This window comes from Aulonocara sp. 'chitande type north' Nkhata Bay, linkage group LG3 (assembly GCF_057382095.1).
Source record: "Aulonocara sp. 'chitande type north' Nkhata Bay isolate Kocher_YH1m ecotype deep benthic linkage group LG3, A_spYH_male_GT1.1, whole genome shotgun sequence".
Lineage (NCBI taxonomy): Eukaryota > Metazoa > Chordata > Actinopteri > Cichliformes > Cichlidae > Aulonocara > Aulonocara sp. 'chitande type north' Nkhata Bay.
The window spans coordinates 76,897,905-76,916,827 of NC_141346.1; the positions used below are offsets into that span (position 1 = coordinate 76,897,905).

At 41.3% G+C, this 18,923-nt stretch overlaps 2 protein-coding genes across 2 annotated transcripts in view; both read left to right on the forward strand.

Annotated features, from left to right (window-relative positions):
* Window positions 1-18,923, forward strand: part of LOC147337064 (protein NLRC3-like) — a 280,764-nt gene that overhangs the window by 226,828 nt on the left and 35,013 nt on the right. The window contains exons 1-4 of the mRNA XM_086285731.1: window positions 4,705-4,761; window positions 5,368-5,420; window positions 15,509-15,793; window positions 16,627-18,403. Coding sequence (XP_086141857.1) covers window positions 5,372-5,420; window positions 15,509-15,793; window positions 16,627-18,403 — 2,111 coding nt within the window. The 5' untranslated portion in view covers window positions 4,705-4,761; window positions 5,368-5,371. Of the gene's footprint in view, window positions 4,762-5,367; window positions 5,421-15,508; window positions 15,794-16,626; window positions 18,404-18,923 lie in introns of the transcript that reaches the window.
* Window positions 1-18,923, forward strand: part of LOC147337069 (protein NLRC3-like) — a 169,845-nt gene that overhangs the window by 5,403 nt on the left and 145,519 nt on the right. The gene's annotated exons all lie outside the window — the stretch shown is intronic.

Below are 18,923 nucleotides of genomic sequence, written 5' to 3' on the forward strand. Positions count from 1 at the left end.
TCTTCACACAACAAACTGTGTGTTTGTATTTCCGGTCTCTCCATTAAAGTCAGTGTGTAATGTTTCCTGGCTAACATCAGCTGTGTGCAGCTTAGTTCAGCACAAATCTGCCGCTCCATAGTTCACGGTAACGGACTCACAGCTGGACCAACGAGGCCGAGTGTGTCCGCCACTCTGAGCTACGTTCGTGTTTGTGTACTTGTAGTTTGTACTTTGAGTTCACTCAGAGCCCACAGAGGACGCAGCGTACGTGATGACGTCACAGCCCTTTACCTCCTTTACTGTCACTGTGATTAATATTTACACACGAGACACCTGCAGAGCTCTGACGCTAAGCTAGCACACAGCATGCTAACACTAAGCTAATGCTAAGCTAACGCTAGGCTAGCCAAGAACCCAGAGTGAGGTTAAAGCTAGTGATGGGCAGATGAAGCCTCATGAAGCACTGAAGCTTTTCATCCAATTGGTTCACCCCAACGCGAAGCTTCTTGAAGCTTCATTTGCTCTAGTAGGACACCTACTGGACGTAAAAATATTAGTTGGCATGAATTTGAAGAGTGTGGCCTTTTTGCACACAGCCTGTAAATGTCAACAACAGAAGGAGTGTGTAAAACATGTATATTGTAGTGATGCAGTGTACTGTGTATATTTATACTGGCAGTATGGAACATGATTATTTGGAAATGCCTAAAATGGAAATGATCATATACTGTGAGGTGAGGTGTGGACAGTGGTTGTGCTTTTGTAACATTGAGGCAAGGACAGTGATTAGTGTTTAGGGGACACATCATTGGTTTTTGTTAAAAAGAAACAGTTTCTCCACTGTGGCAGGTCGTAGGCGTTTTTTTTTTCTAAACTGTCTCTAACTCTCACTAACCGCAACTCTCCATCAAACGCCCACATTTTGTCTGAGGGGTTTATATCGCTGTCATATCTCGCGGCAAAGTTCGAACCGCTTCCTGAACCAGACACGTGGTACAGCCGGGCAGCGAGGCTTCGGACGTCATCATTTTCAGCTCCTCCCATAAATGAAGCAAGCCTCGATACGCGCTTCGCGGAAACGCCCCCTCCATTACTCGACACACGCTTCGAAGCCTCGATACAGAACGTCACATCACTAGTTAAAGCTGAGTAAACACTGACCCCAGACCAGCACCGTGATAAAGTGAGCTGCTGCTGCTGAACTTGAACAGGTAACAAAGTGATGAGCAGTCAGGCTGCAGGTTTCTACCTGTTCATGTTTCTACAGTAGAATCACTTTGAAGTGTCTTTGTGCTGTTTCATCTTTGATTTGTGTTCATAAACACTCAGAGAAACATCACGTGACCTCATCAGGATCTGTGTTGGTGTGTGGGGCTGTACCTCAGCTTTATGTTGTTACATGCTCATTTGTTCATTTTACACAGTAACATCAAAGTAATGTTATGAGGAGTAATGAAGTAACGTACTCCATTACTTTTAATCAAAGTGTTCTGTGTAATATGTGTAATAATGACTGTTTTGAGTAATGACCAACACTGATCACAACAAAGAGGAAATGCCTCCAACATGCACAAACATTTGAGCCACAACATGCAGTTAATGTGCACAAATGTCTTTGATATGCTGCTCAGTGATGGTGGTGACTGTCAGAGCAGAGCTACTGAGAATCAATAAGTAATATCAATGATGGGATCAGAATCACTAAATTCTTCTCATCCCTGTCAGTATCATACATGTGCTGTATAATGTGATAAATGTAGAGGTGCTGGCTGTTCTCTCACTCTGCTGTTTAGCTGTAAAGGACGCCTCCCTGCCTTTGTCTCATTCATGACCTTTAATAGTCTCTTCTAACATGCAGAGATCTGTATGATCTGTTTCATAGAGTCTAACCAGCCTGTACAGGTAACAACAACAGTCACTGCATCACTGACACACAAACGTCATCTCTGTCAATAACAACATTCATACATGGAATAAAAACACATCAGTGGATCATTGCTGGAGCTGATGTTTGTGCTCCTGGTGCAAAGGCTCTCAGTTTCCTCCTTGAAATAACATCAGTGGTGGGTCAGCGACATGCTTTCTTTCCCTCTCAGGTTTAAATATCTGGGACTCTCCACCGTTTGGTTTTAGAGCTGAAGAAGCTTCTCAGATGAAACGTCTTCCAGAAACTTAAAGACGTCTCTTTTCTCTCCAAGCTCCTTAGATCACATGACCTGGATGACTGAACCTACAGACACATTGACCTTGTTTCTAGGTAGAGCTGGGCGATAGAACGATAACGATATGTATCGCGATATAACTTTTTCTCGATAGAAAAATTAAACTATTGCGATAGACCTCGCCGCTCTTGTCCTCTTAAAAAAAAAAAAAAAAAAAGGTCAGCCAATCCAAATTAAGTAGCGCAGAGCCGAACCAATCACAGCCGCAGTGTCACGTCGCGTGACTTGTTACGTACAGCACAAGTGCCAAGCCACACGTGTGTTTGTTTGGGAAGCAGCCAGCGGGTAATGGAGGAAATGAGTGTGCCGACTAGAAAAATCAACCGAGCGTGACCGAAGAGAAAACAGATGATGGTTCCAACGCTGGAGAGATTGTCGAACGGAAGAGCCATAGAAGCTCCGTAGTGTGAAGGTATTTCGGCTATTTCAAGTCTGACAAAAACAGAGTAGCGTTCACTGTAAATTGTGCCGAAAGCAAGTCTGGAAATACAATAAACTGGTGCATGCGTCACACTGTGCGCCACGTTATTGTTTCGGTGAAATGAATTTCTACAATACTGTTAATTCTACTCTCTGCAGTGTTTAAATGCTTACATATACACACAGTTACTGTCCCTCCACACATACGACTCGGTTCTGCTTCTATGCCCCAGCTTTGTTTACTTTTTCCCACCGAGGCTTCTAGACTTCTGATTGGCCAACATTTCTGCATGGTTAGGAATCTAGCGCCACCTGCTGCTTTGGCATGTTCATAGCAGCGTTTTCCTTCATTTCTGCCTTTATGTGTGGACGGGATTATTTTTAAAACGAAAACGGAAAATCTCCGTTTTCAAAAATACCCGTGTACGTGTGGACGTAGCCTCGGTCTCTGACTGGAAGCGCTAATTCGTCATTCGGCTTTTGTCAGACTAAAGTAACTGTTAAAACTGTTTGAAAAGCTCAGCTATACAACAAGGAGAGATTGAGAATTTCCTTTTAGTTCTCAGTTTATTTGATATTGACAAAAGTTAGTCAGTTTTGTCTGTTCTTCTGTAAAACAAACTAAGATTTATTTTTAGAATTAATATTTTGTTTCTAAGTGGAATTGACAGTTTAGTCTGTTTCGTTTGTTCTATTTTGAAACTTAAACGCTTTAGCGGCTGCCTTTTGTGTAGTTTGCAATATTTGCCTTTATTTATCTGAAAAAGTCTCATGTTCCTTAAGTACATCTACCCTGTTGAACTTATTATGGGAAATAAATATTTAAATCAAAACAAGCTGCTGATTATTTCACATTTTACTTGTGAGCAACGGCACATTTAAATCTTACAAATATAGTTATTTGGCTTATATCGTGATAGATATCGTTATCGCCTGAAATGAAAAAAACATATCGTGATATGAAAAAAATCTCATATCGCCCAGCTCTACTTTAAAGGTGATCGTTTAGGACTTCAGCAATAATACAGACAGCAATGTAGTTAGCAGTAAAACAGCTTTATTGGGAATTAACTTAAAAAACAAACAAACATCTGTCTCCTATTTTCTGTCACACAGGAAAGAAGCATCAATATCTGATGAGAAGACTTATTTATTTCTTTTTGGGGGTTTTTTTCAACAGGAGAAGAATATCTAACAAGTTGATTTGTTCACATCTTAATTTTTAAGTGACGTGCATTTTGAGTTTATACACTCTTTATATAAGGCGACAGTTTCCTTTTGCAGTATTTTTGTGTGGAGTGTTTTTCTATTTCTTAACAAAAAGGGAACAAAGGTGTTTAAGTTCACCTAGGATGATTTGTCTTAACTTTCACATGGTCTTACTGAGGTGATGTGAATTGAAACATGCATTTTTTTTTGGCGGTGAGGGAGGGATGTGCTGGAAAAGTTTGAAAAGGGACCTTGAAAGTGCTTAAGAAGTGCTTGAATTTGACCCTGAAAAAGGCATATGAACCCTGATCATTATCATTAGCCTGTGTAAGTCCTGAGTGTCCTCCAGTTCAGTGTCTTTGTCAGTCCCACATGTGTCGTTTCTGTTCAGCTGGTCTTCCAGTCAGTCATCCATCTCAGGCTCTGTCATTCTGTCATAAACACCAGCCTTCACCACCTGTGAGTCCTGCGTTTGGGTCCTCTCTTCTCCACATCCACACTGCGATGCTGTGACATATACAGTACATAAAATCAAAATTCACGTTTTATGCAACTAAAGTGTTTCATTATGTAGGCTACAGAACATAATTCAGTTATAGACGATATATGAAACATGTATACTTACTGCATTTGAATCATTTAAACCATATGTGATATAAACACCTGCACGTGTGTTTGAAAAAACAAACGCTTTGATTTTGACACCCCAAGAAAATCTTCCTAGATCTGCACGTGTTCAGAGTAAGAGCCGAATAAACAGCAGCAGAAGCTGATTGATGAACAGCTGAATGACATATCAGCTGTAGCTGCAGCATCTGCACAGAGTTTGATTGGCTAACGCTGATTTGTTTGTTTTTTTAAACAGGACAGCAGAGAGAGAGAGGAGGAGATGGAGAGTGCAGCAGATTGATGAGACAGTGAAGAAGAGGTGAGCATCTGACAGAGCAGAGCCAGTTTAAAGGAGCCTCACAAGCTCACACATGACAGCTTCATCAACATGGAGCTCTGAGTGTTTATTAAAGGCTCATTGGACGCTCTGACACAGCTGACTGCAGCCTTTAGCTGTGAGCACACAGTGTCTCACATTTACATTCACTTCCCTGTCAAACTCAGTAACTTTAAACAGCTGCTGTTATCAGGTGAAGATAGCAAAGCTTTCAGGGCTGAGCCCCAGTGTTTCAGGATAATGGCCCCAGAGACCACAGTCACATATGTGGGGAAGGATTTTAAGTTTAAAACTTCCTGTAAGCACTAACAGCAGAGACGCACAAAGTCGCAGACAGGGAACAAAGTATTTTAGGTTTGTATTGTCAGATTATTTAATCATTATACTGAACAAATATGTGAAAAAGTAAAAACCTCTATTATGATGAGGTTATCACTACATTCACATGTCATCGATGTGTTCTTTCACACAGATCAGTTTCAGTGTGTGTGGCCCGTACACTAAACCATGACACAAATTCATATGATGTGACACCCAGACTGTGTTCACTGTTTCTTTTGGTAAAATCATCTTCTCGTGTTTTTATAGAAAGATGATGGAAGAACCTAAAGAACAGCCAGCCAAAGCAGCTCCATCAGCAGGTAGGAGATCAGTGCTTTGTATGATGAGACGTATGGATGTATAGACTTCAGGCAGATTCTTTTTTGTAACTGTGACAAGTACATGAAATTCACGAGTTGTAACCTGTCCTAATCTTTGCCTTAATCTTTCTGTGGGACATTAATATAACATGAGAACTTCCAGTCTAAGGAGTTTGGCAGAGAAACAACTGGACTTTTTTGTACTTTGAACCCACATATGAGGTTAAAACGATGCCACCTTAAAATGAAACTGAAAAAATATTGAAACTGAAACAAATGTATTGAAAGTGAAATGATAGTGAAAAAACATAAATATAGAAATTTAAAGAAAAAACTCACTGTTCATGTGGTTTTCACACTTACATCGTTTTTTTCCACGTACAGTTATTTTTTCAGCTTCAATTAGTTGGCACTGCTTCGGCATCTGAGGGTGCGCTTGAGGGGCGGGGCTTCAGAGCCACATATATGAGCCACATATGTTTGCGCACATTATATTGCTGACCAGTGACTGTAGAAGTCATGGACGACCTAATATCTGCAGCAGCCGCAGTCATGAAGAAACTTGCGTATCTCTGAACGGCACATAGAGCGGGGACGCTGAGAGGAGGTCCAGCGTTTACCGACTGTTTCAAACTGACAGACTCAGGTGTTCTTCAGTGTCTGCCTGACAGAAGGACCTGAGAGCCGCCACAATATTTTTGGTAAGTGAAAGGTGTTTGTAAGCTAATCTGTAGCTAACATCCTTAGCTAGCTAGCTAAGATGGGCACTCGGCTATCGGCAAAACTTGTTTTGTAAAGTTTGTTTAGCTAACCCGTGCAGGTGAACGAAATGAACAGAAACGCACCGGGCTGCTCAGTCAGTAACTAACCACAGTTACTGTACTTTTATTATGAGTATTACACTGTAAGAGCAACAGGCTGCACTCTGCTGCAGCTCCTGTGCAGAGCTGATTATTCAATATGTGCAAACAGCAGCATGTTTTCACTCTTTTGCCACATCTGTAAGGATATTAACACATATTTTAAAAAAGGCTTGCACTTCAGTAACCCCTCATTAATCATTAATTACAGATTAAATAGCAAAGCCTAATATTTATGTACTCAAACCAAATACTTCTGCTTGGCAGCTTAAGTTAAAATGTGTGTTTCATTTTTCCTCGGATTACATTTTTAGCACTGACTCTGTGTATTGTTTTTACTAAGTTTGTTTCAAATATTCAGGTTAAATAAAACAGTCTGAATCATTCTTATTGAGGTAAGTTCACAAAGTTACATGTGCAGTACAGCTTACATCCTTTGAGAGGGAAAAAAGCATTAATATTTGTTATGATACCTCTGTATGTTGGTGACCACGGTGCAGCAGCAGACTGAACCAGGACTGAAACCTGCTCCGTCTGCTCATGTATGCAGATTCACATTCACAAAGCACCAACAACTCAAAGGTTAACATTATATTGGAAAATCTGTTGGTATATACGGCTTTAAGAAATAAACAGCTCGTATGTGAGCAGAGCTGAAGAACTAAAGAAATGTAAGAGAAGAACTTCAGATCCTGGGTGTGTGAGGACAGAAGGATCAGCTCTATTTCAGATTTGAGATAAACTTTATATTTCAGTTTGTGATGGTTCAGTTCTCTTTGTGATTACAGGAGCTGCCCTCAGATTCAGACCTCAGCACCACCCAGTGACAGCAGACAGATCATCCAACATGTTCACATGTTAACTGCAGAATGAACTGATGCAAACAGTACAAAGGTTAAAGCACCACATGTGCTGTAGTGAAAGCTGCAGCTGTTTTATTGATAAAAACAAAGTCAAAAGGATTAATCACCCCTGTATCATATGAATGTTGGGTTTTTCTCTGTATCTGTTATTGTACGATCTACTGTACAATATAAAGCACCTTCAGGTGACTGTTGTTGTGATTTGGCGCTATATAAATAAAATTGAATTAAATTGAAATGTAACTGTGTCACTATATATCAGCATTAACAGGACCTCAGCTTGGTGTTTCACAAAGCTGCTGATCTCAGACCTGCACAGCTTCCGTTTTAAACACTGAATGTACTCAGCTGCATGAAGAGCACGTTTGAGTTTCTCTGACACAATTAAATAAAAACTGATGAAGGTCAAAGGTCGTCACTTGTATGTCGAACTACAGACTTGTCATCTGGAATTCTTTCACAGTTTGCAAATTTGCAAATAGTGTGTTATTTACCATTAAGTGATTCAGAGTCATTTATACCAGAGTAACCAGAGAGGATCATATATTTTTAAATATATAACTATCCACAGGACTGAATATAATATCTCTAAGTAAAAGTCCAGAGACTCTGAGGATTATCCAAGTATTTATAACATTACACAAAGCAAAGTTCTCCATCACACAACGCTCAAAAAGAGATGTCTACGCCAAGTATGCATCATTCTCAGACTCCTCTCATACTGCCAATAAACTCTTCCAGCTCCTCCTCCCCTCCAGGAGGCGCTACAGGAGCCTTCAGACTAAAACCAGCAGGTTTAGGAACAGCTTCTTCCCCACAGCTGTCACCCTACTGAACTCAGTCCCCGCTGAGCCTTTCCATCCACACTCACCTAACCCTTCTACACTCCTCCTCCCAGTGACCATGATCCTTTCATTATCAACATTCACCACGTTGGTTACTGCTGTAGTTTTAGGACACTGACATGGTGTAGTCTCTGTTATAGTGCCTACACTGTTATAGTCTGTTCAGAGAGCTTCGCTTCCACTACTGTAGATATTTTCATAGCACTCTGTAGATCTGTTTACCTCACAGTGCTTCATCTTTATATATGTATATTTGTTCATAGTATACCTGTATACTTGCCCGTCTGCAGAGGTGGGTAGTAACGAGTTACATTTACTCCGTTATATTTACTTGAGTAAGTTTTTGGAAAAAAAATTTACTTTTAAAGTACCCTTTTTGCACGATACTTTTTACTTTTACTTGAGTACATTTGTGAAGAAGAAACGGTACTTTTACTCTGCTACATTTCCAAAATTTGACTCGTTACTTTTTAAAAAATAATTAGTTTAACACATTAGATAACATGCCGCCAGTGGAGTTTCCGGTAACTTTTTTACCAATCAGATGTGGCCATGCAGTCACATGACCAGCTTGAAACTGTGGCGGGCAGAGCGGCCCAAGCGTTTCAAAGTAGCGGACACACGGAAAGAAGACACACATGAAAACATGGCAAAGCCAGTTGTCTACGCTAGAGCTGAAGAGGATGAACAGCATTTTCCTCACATACAAAGAATGTTTCGCTTAAAGGCAAGGCAAGGCAAGGCAAATTTATTTGTATAGCACAATTCAACAACAAGGTGATTCAAAGTGCTTTACAGAGACATTAGAAAGAAAAACAAATAAAAAGCATGATTTAAAATTGATTAAAACAAGCAAACAAACAAACAAACAAACAAACAAAACAGTATATAAAATCAAAACAGATAAAATCAGAACAGTAGATAAAATCAGTAGTTAAATGTAAGTTTTGAAATTTAAGCTTAAAAGTGTGGATTTGGTGCTTTATTCAAATGCAGCTGAGAACAGGTGAGTCTTCAACCTGGATTTAAATAAACTGAGTGTTTCAGCTGATCTGAGGCTTTCTGGGAGTTTGTTCCAGATATAAGGAGCATAAAAGCTGAATGCAGCTTCTCCGTGTCTGGTTCTGACTCTGGGAACTGATAAAAGACCGGATCCAGATGACCTGAGGGATCTGGAAGGTTCATACTGGGTCAGGAGGTCACTGATGTATTTTGGTCCTAAACCATTCAGAGCTTTATAGACCAGCATCAGAACTTTAAAGTCTATCCTCTGATGGACAGGCAGCCAGTGTAAAGACCTCAGAGCTGGACTGATGTGGTCCACTTTTTTGGTCTTAGTGAGGACTCGAGCAGCAGAGTTCTGAATGAGCTGTAGTTGTCTGACTGATTTTTTAGGTAGACCTGTAAAGATGCTGTTACAGTAATCAAGCCTACTAAAGATGAATGCATGGACTAGTTTTTCCAGGCCCTGTTGAGACATCAGATCTTTTATCCTTGAAATATTCTTGAGGTGATAGTAAGCTGACTTTGTTATTGTCTTAATGTGTTTTTCTAAGTTTAGGTCTGCATCCATCACTACACCCACATTTCTCGCCTGGTTTGTGGTTTTTAGATGTATAGATTGAAGTTCTCTGGTGACCTGTAATCGTTTTTCTTTGGCGCCAAAGACTATTACCTCAGTTTGTTTTTGTTTAGCTGGAGAAAATTGTACAGGGCCTCGGTCTCCTGGTGACATTGTGATATATATTTGTGTGTCATCTGCATAGCTGTGGTAGTTTATTTTGTTGTTCTTTATAATCTGTGCCAGTGGGAGCATGTAGATGTTAAACAGAAGGGGTCCCAAGATGGAACCTTGGGGAACTCCACATGTGATACTTGTCTGCTCAGATGTGAAGTTACCTATTGATACAAAGTATTTCCTGTTTTCTACGTATGTTTTGAACCAGTTTAGTACAGTTCCTGAAAGACCTGCCCAGTTCTCCAGTCGTTTGAGTAATATGTTGTGGTCAACTGTATCAAATGCTGCACTGAGATCCAGTAAAACTAAGACTGACATTTTTCCACTGTCTATATTCAGACATATGTCATTAAACACTTTGGTCAGAGCGGTTTCAGTGCTGTGGTTCTGTCTAAAACCTGACTGGAAGGCATCGTAGTAGTTATTCTGTTTTAAGAAGTAACTGAGCTGTTGAGAAACTGCTTTTTCAATGATCTTACTTAAAAATGAGAGATTTGAGATCGGCCTGTAGTTGTTCATTTGTGTCTTGTCAAGATTGTCCTTTTTCAGTATAGGTTTGATTACAGCAGTTTTTAGTGATTCTGGAAACACACCTGATAATAAAGAAAAGTTGACGATCTGTAACAGGTCTGACTCTAAAGTCTTTGAGACCTTTTTGAAAAAACTTGTTGGCAGGACATCTAAACAGCAGGAGGAGGAGTTCAGTTGACCTAAGATGTCCTCCAGGTCTTTGCTGTTAATCGGTTGAAACTGTTTGATGGTGTTTAAGCAGTTTTTCGGTGGACACAGTACATATCCTGGATCTGCTGTTGATGTACCAATTGCTTGTCTAATTTTTTGGATTTTTTCTGTGAAGAATTTGGCAAAGTCATTGCAGGCCATGGTCGAATGAAGTTCAGCTGCCACTGACACAGGAGGGTTTGTTAGCCTGTCAACTGTAGAAAATAAGACCCGAGCATTATGGCTGTTTTTAGTGATGATGTCAGAGAAGTAGGACCTCCTTGCACTCCTCAGTTGTAAATTAAAATTGTGAAGTTTCTCTGTATAGATGTCATAATGAACCTGGAGGTTTGTTTTTCTCCATCTGCGCTCAGCTTTCCTACACTCTCTTTTTTCATTTTTCACCAGTGTGGAGTTTCTCCATGGAGACTTTTTCCTTCCTGAGATAACCTTCACCTTAATGGGAGCAATAGTGTCCATTACATTTAACATGTTAGCATTGAAGCTATTGACGAGCTCATTGACTGACCCTCTGGACAGGTCAGGTGTTAATGGGAAGACCTGGTAAAAAATTGCACTACTGTGTTCAGTTATACACCGTTTTGTGATCACTGTTGTTGATATATTTGTGTGGGCTGAGATTTTACTTTCAAAGAAAACACAGTAATGATCAGACAGGCCCACATCAGACACAGTAACCTTTGAAATGCTCAGGCCTTTGGAGATCAGTAGGTCAAGAGTGTGTCCTCTATTATGTGTGGCCTCTGTTACATGCTGAGTCAGCCCAAAGTTGCCCAGAGTGTTACTCAGGTCTTTAGTCCCTTTGTCCTGAGGGTTGTCCACATGGATGTTAAAATCCCCAACAATAATTACACAGTCGAAATCAACACAGATCACAGACAGCAGTTCACTGAGGTCATTAAAAAAGTCTGTGCAGTATTTGGGAGGCCTGTAAACATTAAGAAACACAACTTTGGATGGGGCCTTCAGCTGTAAAGCCACATATTCAAAAGACTGAAAACTTCCAGGAGATAGCTGCTTACATTGAAATGATTCATTAAATAAGACAGCAACCCCTCCTCCTCTCCTGCTCGCCCTGACCTCACTGATAAAACTGTAGTTAGGAGGGGTCGTCTCGATGAGAACAGCTCCACTGTTACTTTGGTCCAACCAAGTTTCAGTTAAAAACATAAAATCAAGGCTGTGCTCAGTGATTAAATCATTAATTAAAAATGTTTTCCCAGCTAGAGATCTAATGTTTAATAAAGCCAACTTAAGTGTTTTAGAGGTATTACTTGTCCCCTCGTGTTTGGGAGCAGTCTGTGGCACACAAGGTATGTTTACTATGTTTAAAGATCTTTTAGAGTGCAGCTCTCTGTGTTTTGACCAGGCCACATGTCTCCTGTCACCTAAAAGTACAGAGATTTTAAAACCTTCTAGTAAACAGGGTCCCAGCTTCTCCTGGGAAAAGTCACCACTGCCATAATCCTCGCAGCCCGGACCCTAAACACATCAGACTGTGGAGACAAAGCATGAAGGTGGTAAGGAGGAACTAAGGGGGGCGAGGCTGGGCAATGTGACTTCGATTGCTCTGATGAGGGCGGGGCTCGATGGCGAACCTTTGGCCGCTCTGGTGGGGGGTTTATGGGGGACAAAAAGGGATTGGGACGGGGGGTAGATCTGAGCCCAGCATTGACCCGCTCCATCATCTCCTCAGTGAATTTCAGGTGTGGGGAGGAGGGAGAAAGGGAGGGGGAGGAGGGTGATGGCCTGTCAGGGGTTTGGGGGACTGGGGAAGGTCGTGGTCCCTGGTCCTGGTCGTTGGTGTTGTTGAGAGAGTTGGAGGCAAATAGGGACCCCTCTTCTTGCCTCAGATGTCTCTCCTTTCTGAGGCTCTTCCCGGGTGGGGGCAGATGGAGCTCCTCCTCAAGGTTTCTGCTGGGCTTTGTCTGTTCTTGGAGTACTGTTTGTTCCTCTTTATGAGATAACTCCTCGTTTATCTCAGCCTTGGCACCAAGCACATATGGATGACGTATGAAATAAAACAAGTTGGAGGTGAACAGTTTCACCCCTGACTTGTTAAAATTAAATCCATTTGCTTTAAACAGATGCCTGCGTTCCCAAAAAATATTAAAGTTGTTGATAAAATGCACCGAGTGGTCAGTACATGCTGATATAAGCCATTTATTCAGTGTAAACAACCTGCTGAATCTCTCGTCTCCTCCTCTGACCGGCGGTACAGGTCCACTGATGAATACAGCTGCATTCAGAGAGTTTACAGTATTTAGTAATCCAGTAAAGTCCCGTTTCAGAACCTCCGACTGTTGTTTGGACACATCGTTTGACCCTGTATGCAGAACAATGTTTGTCACAGTTGGATATTCATCTGCAATTTGAAGAATTCTCTCCTTCAGGTTGTTGACCATATCGTTAGGAAAGCAGAGGACTTTAGTGTTCTTACCGCACATCCTTTGTACATCCTTTACGGCAGAGTCACCCACAATCTGAGTTTCAGGCCTAGCCTTTAGCTTTCCCTGTGGTCTTTTACTTTTCAACAGATTTTCAGACCTTATTTCGCTGCTTTTAGATGGATGGTTGTCCGATATAGATCCAGGGTCCTTTGATAGTGGAGCAAATCTGTTGTGCAGTTTCACATTCAGTTGTTTTGGAGGTTTGTTGTTAACCTTCCTATTCACTGTTGTCCAGTCCTGTTTCCTCTCGTATACAGGGGTAGAAGAGCTTCTCTGTCTCGTAGGAAGTGAAGGCCAGTCGGTTTCAGAGATTTCAGCTCGCTGTGCTCTGCCCGTGATACGTCCTCCGCCTTCCAGGAGACATGATTTATGTCTTGGTTTTGCACCAAGACAGTCCAAGGGGGGATTATCACTTGAGGATTTATAATAATGCACAGAGTCTACTTTCTTGGTCATGTTATCTGTGCTCCTTAGCTGTGTACTAGCTTGCTCATCGCCATTGTTTTGAATCAAAGGCAAGGTTGTTTCATTTCCACACAGTCCATTTACCTCCACGTTTACTTCTAAGCGATGAATTTTTGTCTCCAGTACTGCAATCTTCTGCAGGAGGCTGTGGTAGTCATCTGTGGATAGGGAAGGCATCTTGTTGCTAGTTAGCCTAGCGGTTAGCACCTTTCCAGGCTATTGGGGCTGTTCGGTGCCCAGACACTGTAATCAGGCTTCAGCTGTGTCTAGGCCACAGACACACGGAGCGCTGAGGATAAGGTAACTATAAAAATGTTGCTGTTTCTGTTAAAAACACTTTAGTCCTAATGATCTATAAGTGTCCAGAAGCTATCGCAGGTAAGCTCATACGGAAAAAAGGGAAAAAATCAGCATAAAAATCAATAAAAGAAGAAAAGCATTTAAGGAGCAAACAGATGACGCGTCCACACTCGCAAAAGATACCATTGGGTAAAAGCAGCACAAAAGAGTAGCTATGTCTTCAGTGAGAGCCAAAACAAACCAACTTTTCAGCGTGAAACAACTCAGTTCATGTAACCTGAGGAAACTGTAAGTTTTCTCTAAATATCTTTTAGCTGTGGTTAACTGGATGTCAGTCTTATGTTACAGACGCTGTGTCGAGCTTGAGCTGCGAGTCGTATTTTCGGCGCTACATTGTAGTGAGATAAGTTTGTGGGTATTTTGTGCAGCTTCAGCTGTCCTTTTAACTGCTCGCTGGTTAGCTAGCGTGAGCTATAAGCTAACAGCTAGCATGGTTAATGACGCTAGAGTTCCACGCACATGCAAACAGCTCGTCTCTACTGCTTTAACTGTTAAAACAGAAGACAATACTGCAGCTGACAGGGTTTATTATGTGAAACAGCAGCTTGTTTAGTTTAAACAGTCTGCATTAAGCTGGGCAAACACTGTGCGATTTTTTTTTTTTTCAGTCGCGTTATTCAGCTCCTGCTCAAACTGTACAATTAAATCACAGAGGTTAGAAGTTCATAGGTCACGATGCAGGGTCTCACACTATATGGCCTGATGCGACCTGAGTGCTCAAACTGTGCCTTCATAACATGAAGCTTATCATACAAAATCTGTCCCTCGCTCTCCCTCTCTCTGTCTTACAGACACACACACCATCAACTTTGCTAAATTACTAATGAAAAACATTGACCAGGCAGCTGTGATTGAGTAGCAATGTCCATCCAACTCTTTTCATGGTTGTTGTAGTCATAATAATTTTGTGAGGCCACATTGAAAAGTGTTGGATACAGAAGCGTAGTACGGAAGCGTAGAGCCGCCACCCAGGCAAAAGAAAAATAGAGCTATGTCACATTATAACGTGAAAAGTTTATTATTATAGTATACTATTGTTCTAACAATATTAGATATAGTTCTAACAATATACTTTTCATGTTTGTACAATATACTATCATTTAGGTACAATATACCTATTACAATATACATAATTCTCACGTTCGTACTTGCACTCGTTCTTATTTTAAACTTAATCTGGAATGCAGGATATGAATGACAAGATTTTGTTTTTCATATTTTTCATTATTTTTCAGTTTCAATTTTTTCTTCGGTTTCATTTTAAGCTGGCATCATTTTAACCCTACACACCCTAAAATTTAGTATTTGTTGATGAGATGTTGAAGTGTTAATTGAACAAAGTTAAAATACAGTGGAACCCCGACTTACGAAATTAATCCGTTCCCGAGGGTCTTTCGTAAGTCGAAAATTTTCTTAAGTCGAAACAGCCATTGCACCTTTTGAGTGAGGTGATGCTGAACGATAGGCTAATTGCTAACTAGAACAACAATATGTCGTTCAAGTGGAACAGCGAAGCACGAGTGCGGAAGCCAAGGGGTTGTCACATGATTCGGAAGGCCTTGTGGGCATTGTAGGCTCAGCCAATCAGAGCCAGCGGATTTCGTTACACCGGCATTTTGCCGTACCATGGGCAGAAATATTGCCGTTCATTGCCTTCGTAACTTGAATTTTTTGTTAAATGGGGTATTCGTAAGTCGGGGTTCCACTGTATTTTTCACATGATTTCGACTGAGAAGCATGTTTATGTCTCTTTCTTCTTCCTGTAGAGGAGGAGCTTGCCAGGGTACGGTCAGCCTTTGTCTGGAGGGTAACAATAGAAATCCTTAAACTGCTCCTTGAGGCCCTTGTAAGTGATGGTATCTTAAATAAGTTGGAGGAAGAATCGATACTGGAGGGGAACCCACTCAGAGCAGATAAGGCACGCAGCTTGATCGACACAGTGAGGAAAAAAGGAGACAAAGCATGCAAGATAACAATCAAGCATCTTCAGATCAAAGATCCTTTTCTTTTCTCTCAGCTGCGTTTGAACTCTGATCCATCTGCTCAACAAGGTGAGGTCATGCATCAGATACCATGAATAAAAATGGTCACCTTGCAGTTTGTTGAGATGTGAAAGTGAAACCTCAGAATTCATTGTAAGAAAAAGGAGAGGGCAAGAACGTCATTCTACGACGAATGTTTGGATTTGTTACATGCCTGCAAATGTATTTTCTAAACTACATGGAGGAATTTTGATGATCATCATAAACCTGTGAAACTACTTAGATCTAATGTGATCTGTATTTAATTAAACACAAGTGTTCTTTACTTTTAAAAACCATGCAAACTGATTGCCTTAAAAAAGAAAAGTCAGAGTGTTTCTCTAACAAGAGGACACTCTTTAAGCATCGGTCATTTGACTTAAATGTTTAATGAAAAAAATGCCACATTTATATATAATAAAGTAAAGCACATGTTTTGTGTGGCCAGAAACGGTTTACATTGTCTTTCGCCATTGTAATATATGAGAAGAATTAATGAATCTCTCTCAGATGAGTCTTTAAATAACATAGCAGTGGGGAACGTTATGACACTTCAATGTTGTTTTTTTTGGTTACAAAGTTTGAAGAAGAGGCACAGAAAGCAGAAACCTGTTTAGCCTGCACATGTTGGCATCAGGTACATATGAAAAGCTGCAAAGTAATGCAGATGTGGAGGTTCAAAACATTTAATGTGGCTGTTTTCAGGAAATACATTTAGGAATTCCTGTAGCGCCTTTTTGATGAATTTCTGGTAGAATGAGTATATTAAAAACTTGATAGGTTAAATAAAGGCCAAAGTACATCACATAGCTCCTTCAGACCAGATTTGTATTTTTCCTTCTTTTTTCCTTTTTTTGATTCAGATGCTCTTCAGAAGTGTCAGCCTAAACTTAAGTCTGTCTTGAAGAAGAAGTTCCAGTGTGTGTTTGAGGGCATCGCTAAAGCAGGAAACCCAACCCTTCTGAATCAGATCTACACAGAGCTCTACATCACAGAGGGAGGGACTGCAGAGGTCAATGATGAACATGAGGTCAGACAGATTGAAACAGCATCCAGGAAACCACACAGACCAGAAACAACCATCAGACAAGAAGACATCTTTAAAGACTCACCCAAAAGACAGGACCTGATCAGAATAGTGCTGACAAAGGGAGTGGCTGGCATTGGGAAAACGGTCTTAACACAGAAATACAGCCTGGACTGGGCTGAAGACAAAGCCAACCAGGACATCCAGTTCATATTTCCATTCACTTTCAGAGAGCTGAATGTGCTGAAAGAGGAAAAGTTCAGCTTGGTGGGACTTGTTCATCACTTCTTTACTGAAACCAAAGAAGCAGGAATCTGCAGCTTTGAAGACTTCCAGGTTGTGTTCATCTTTGATGGTCTGGATGAGTGTCGAGGTCCTCTGGACTTCAACAACACTAAGAGTGTGACTGATATTACGATGCCCACCACAGTTGATGTACTTCTCACAAGCCTGATCAGGGGGACGCTTCTTCCCTATGCTCACGTCTGGATAACCACACGACCTGCAGCAGCAGACCAGATCCCCCCTGAGTATGTTCACAGGGTGACAGAGGTCAGGGGGTTCACTGACCCACAGAAGGAGGAGTACTTCAGGAACCGATTCAGAGATGAGGAGCAGGCCAGCAGGATCATCTCCCACATCAAGAAAGCTCGAAGCCTCCACATCATGTGCCACATCCCAGTCTTCTGCTGGATCACTGCTACAGTTCTGGAGGATGTGCTGGAAACCAGAGAGGGAGGACAGCTGCCCAACACCCTGACTGAGATGTACATCCACTTCCTGGTGGTTCAGGCCAAAGTGAAGAAGGTCAAGTATAATAGAGGATGTGCAACAGATCCACACTGGAGTCCAGAGAGCAGGAAGATGATTGAGTCTCTGGGAAAACTGGCTTTTGATCAGCTGCAGAAAGGAAACCTGATCTTCTATGAATCAGACCTGACAGAGTGTGACATCGATATCAGAGCAGCCTCAGTGTACTCAGGAGTGTTCACACAGATCTTTAAAGAGGAGAGAGGACTGTACCAGGACAAGGTGTTCTGCTTCATCCATCTGAGTGTTCAGGAGTTTCTGGCTGCTCTTCATGTCCATCTGACCTTCAGCAACTCTGGACTCAATCTGCTGGAACAACAACAAACAACCTCCTGGTGGTTTAAACCATCTCTCCACCAGAGTGCTGTGAACAAGGCCTTAGAGAGTCCAAATGGACACCTGGACTTGTTCCTCCGCTTCCTCCTGGGTCTTTCACTGCAGACCAATCAGGCTCTCCTACGAGGTCTGCTGACACAGACAGGAAGTAGCTCACAGACCAATAAGAAAACAGTCCAGTACATCAAGGAGAAGCTCAGTGAGGATCTGTCTGCAGAGAAAAGCATCAATCTGTTCCACTGTCTGAATGAACTGAATGATCGTTCTCTAGTGGAGGAGATCCAACAGTCCCTGAGATCAGGACGTCTCTCCACAGATGAACTGTCTCCTGCTCAGTGGTCAGCTCTGGTCTTCATCTTACTGTCATCAGAAGAAGATCTGGATGTGTTTGACCTGAAGAAATACTCTGCTTCAGAGAAGGCTCTTCTGAGGCTCCTGCCAGTGGTCAAAGCCTCCAACAAAGCTCTGTAAGTAAACATAAACTCATCGCTTCATTCTTAAAATCATGGGAAATAAATCAGAGGTGCTCAGTTCAAAGAACACTACCACTTTAGAAAAATTAAAAAATAGTCACTAAAATAGTCATGATACTTTAAATATTTCTCTCCAGCAGGACATGTCAGCATTTCTGAAATATTTTTGTCTTCAACTCGAATCAAAGCACAATCCAGATCCAGCCTATAAGAACATGAGCTCTGATCCTTCAGCCCCTCTGACAGGTTTATTATCCTCAAGTTGTTCACTTCTCTCCAACAACCAGGAGTCTAGCTCTGTTTTTTAAAGCAAATACTTGAGCTACCAGACTGCACCTACATCGTTTTCAGATGTTCTTATTTTAAGGTCTGGTTTGTGTCTCATCTTTATTGCAATCCCCCATGTCTCTCTGTTTTTCAAATATAAATCTGTTACCTCGGTGTGGCCAGAACAACATGGTGAACCCAAAATACAGACAAAGGTGAAGGAACTGAATATTACTAGACGTGAAGG